The 3,506-nt window shown below is 49.5% G+C and overlaps 1 protein-coding gene and 1 pseudogene across 1 annotated transcript in view; one reads left to right on the top strand and one right to left on the bottom strand.

Annotated features, from left to right (window-relative positions):
- LOC102756488 (hemoglobin subunit zeta) overlaps positions 1 to 693 on the bottom strand; it is a 7,968-nt gene extending 7,275 nt beyond the window's left edge. Inside the window, exon 1 of the mRNA XM_006766134.2 lies at positions 559 to 693. Coding sequence (XP_006766197.1) covers positions 559 to 653 — 95 coding nt within the window. The 5' untranslated portion in view covers positions 654 to 693. The remainder of the gene's footprint in view (positions 1 to 558) is intronic.
- Positions 694 to 796: 103 nt separating this feature from the next.
- Positions 797 to 3,003, top strand: LOC102772975 (annotated as a pseudogene).
- Positions 3,004 to 3,506: the final 503 nt, after the last annotated feature.

Here is a 3,506-nt window from a genome sequence, read left to right as displayed (position 1 = left end):
CAGGTGCGCAGAGCCGGGGTGCAGGTCGAAGTGCGGGAAGTAGGTCTTGGTCTGGGGGTAGCTGGCGAAAAGCCTGCGGGGTGGGAGTGGAGCAGGACTCTGGTGAGGCCAGTAGGACCCTTGCCTTGAGAGTAAAACTTAAGCGGCGCCAGAAAATCCAGCCGTCAGGATAAGTCGTACTTCAAAGCAATATTTAAAACATAAATATTAATGCAAAAATTCACGTTGAACAAAAAAACTATAATTTTAAATAAAGACAGAACCAGTATTGGATCCTGTTGCCTCAGCTCCAGTATAGCAGGGCACTATCTCACCCTCACTGCCCCATCTCTCAGTCATTCTTTCATTCATTCATTCAACAGATGTTTGTGGAGACCTGTGTGCTGGGCCCCAATGAGAAACACAGTCCTCAGCTCTCTTCTCATCCACTTGCCTCTAATCAAACGCACTGATCCTTCCTCTCTTTCTCCTCCCCACTGTTCCCTCCTCACTGTCCCCCGTACTCACTCACCCCACATTGTCCCCTACCTGGCCCCGTCCGGCCTGTCTGGCACTCACCTCTCCAGGGTCTCGGTACCGATGGCATCTGCCTGTGCGGCAATCTTGCCCCACATGGACACGATGATGTTCCTCTCGGCCCTGGTCAGAGACATGGTGATGTTGGAGCTGGAGCTGGGTCTGATCGGGACTGGCCTTTGTGGTGCTCAGCCCCCAGGGTCCGCTTATATACACGGAGTCCATGTGGGGGCCAGGCTGTGGGGGCTTGGGGTGGGGTCTCTTATCAGATCCAGTGACAATGGGCAGTAGGAGCCTGGTGGGACAGGCGGGGTGAGGGGTTATCACCCCTGCCACCCTTCCTGGGTTTTAGCGGGGGCGTTGGCCACAGCCTGACCAGGGTCCAGCAGAGATAGGGGCCCAGCCAGCCCAGGAGGTCATGCCTGCATTTGCAGCCCAGCCCTGCATTGTCCTTGTCTATTTCAGACTTAACAAATGAGGGAAACCAGGGAAGCAGGGCCCAGAACACACCTTCCTGGGGCTGGCACATTGCCCCGTGCTGCCTGCATGGCTCCTGGGTAGGATCCTGTGGCTAGATCACCCGGCCACATGCCAGCTCCCTCCGCTTGGGTCTGTGATACTTGGGTTTCCTCTGAGAAAGCGATGGTTTTACCCTCCTGGCTGAGGAAAGAGGTACTGACTGGGTCTGTCTCCCGAAAAGCTAGGTCAATAAGAGAGAATTATCCTAATATCACCTGCTATTAGGGATTGCACTACTTTTATTGACTTCAGAGAGGAAGGGAGACGGATAAAGAGACAGAAACATCAATGATGAGAGAGAATCATTGATTGGCTGCTTCCTACATGCCCCACACTGGGGATCGAGCCCGCAACCTGGGCATGTGCCCTGACCGGGAATCAAATCATGACCTCCTTGTTCATAGGTCAATGCTCAACCATTGAGCCACGCTGGCTGGGCGGGATTGCAATATTGCTCACCATATCATCATTTTAACAATGAGGCAACTATTCCTTTTAGTGTTAACATACAATGAAATTGACTTTTTTAGTGTACTGCTCTGTGAATTTTGACATGTGTGTAGAGTTGTGAAATTATATGTGAACGTTTTTACTTTAAACTAAAAATTGCTTATCATATGTAATAAAAATAATATATAAATCTTTACAATTAAACAAAAAAGGCACCTCCTCGCTGCCGCTCTGCCAGCCCGGCTCTCAGGCCACCCACCTGCGGCTGCGGCGGCCCCCGCCCCCGGCAGCACCGTGGCAGATCAGGCCTTTGTCACACTGACCACAAATGATTCCTACGCCAACGGAGCCCTGGTGCTGGCCTTGTCTCTGAAACAGCACAGGACCACCAGGAGGCTGGCGGTGCTCGCCGCTCCGCAGATCTCGGACTCCTTGAGGAAGGTTTTAGAGACAGTCTTTGATGACGTCATCATGGTAGATGTTTTGGACAGTGGCCATTCTGCGCACCTGACCTTAAAGAAAGAGGCCTGAATTGGGTGTTACCTTAACTAAGCTCCACTGCTGGTCACTTACACAGTATGCAAAATGTGTGTTCATGGATGCAGATACTCTGTCTGGTCCTAGCAAATACTGATGTTTTTGAGAGAGAATTGTCGGCGGCTCCAGACCCCAGGTGGCCTGACTGCTTCAATTCCGGAGTTTTTGTGTATCAGCCTTCAGTGGAAACATACAGCCAGCTGCTGCGTGTTGCTTCCGAGCAAGGTAGTTTTGATGGTGGGGACCAGGGTTTACTGAACATGTTTTTTTAGCAGCGGGCAACAACAGATATCAGAAATCACCTGCCATTTATTTAAAACCTAAGCAGAATTTGTATATACTCCTACCTCCCAGCATTTAAAGCGTTTGGTACAAATGCCAAAGTTGTACATTTCCTGGGACGAATCAAACCGTGGAATTACACCTATGATCCTAAAACAAAAAGTGTCAAAAGTGAGTCCCACGATCCCACCACCATGACTCACCCCGAGTTCCTCAGCCTGTGGTGGGACATCTTCACCACCAGCGTTTCACCTCTGCTGCAGCAGTTTGGCCTCATCTCAGACACCCACCCACACCTCAGTGTGGAAGATGTCTCCGGAGCTGTGTCACATTTGTCCCTTGGGGAGACCCCGGCTACAGCACAGCCTTTTGTATCCTCAGAAGAACGGAAGGAGAGGTGGGAACAGGGCCAGGCTGATTACATGGGAGCGGATTCCTTTGACAACATCAAGAGGAAACGTGACACTTACCTCCCATAGAAACAGTGCCCCTCTTCCATGGACACATCCACTTCACAGGCACTTTTTTTCTCATACTTATTATCTAGAGCTGAGTCTGTTACAGTTGCTAGAGGCTTTCACTAAAATTCATCAGATAAGGGGTTTTTGTAGGACAACAAGTGATAACTGAGCAGAAGTTATGGAGTAGCAATCGGTATATGGACAGTGGCCTGTTTTTTAAACCTGGGCTTATTCCGCTGATGTTTCAGAATTGTTCAGAGCTGCCCGAGTGATTACAGCTCTGCTTTCTGGTGAAGACAGCCTGTAACACTGTGATGCATAAGCCCGTCAACAAATGGCATCAACGCATTTTCTCCCCTCGCTTTAGTGTCTGAAGATGCCCCAGTTTTCCATGTACAGTGAGGCAGCATGCTAAATGCTTCTATTCAATTCTGTATATCTGAAAACAGCCGTGGCACCTTATATGAAAAATAAAGACTTATTGCCATAAAAAAAAATTCCCTTGTGCCCTGACAGGGAATTGAACCGTGACCTCCTGGTTCATAGGTCGCTGTTCAACCACTAAGACACGCCGAGCAGGCAGGTTTTACCTCACTTAAAAAAAACCCTGCCGAATGCTGAGGTGTACAGAACTGTCTATATTACCGTTCTAAGAATTTTACTGTTTGGCATTTGATTGGGTGACGGTCCACCTTGGACGGATTTTGTGTGGTTGTGAACCAAGGTCTGCTGCCTGGTTTT

Source organism: Myotis davidii, unplaced genomic scaffold (genome assembly GCF_000327345.1).
Source record: "Myotis davidii unplaced genomic scaffold, ASM32734v1 scaffold100, whole genome shotgun sequence".
In the NCBI taxonomy this organism is placed as follows: Eukaryota; Metazoa; Chordata; class Mammalia; order Chiroptera; family Vespertilionidae; genus Myotis; species Myotis davidii.
Note: the sequence above shows the minus strand (reverse complement) of the source record. Positions and strands in the feature narration are given on the sequence as shown.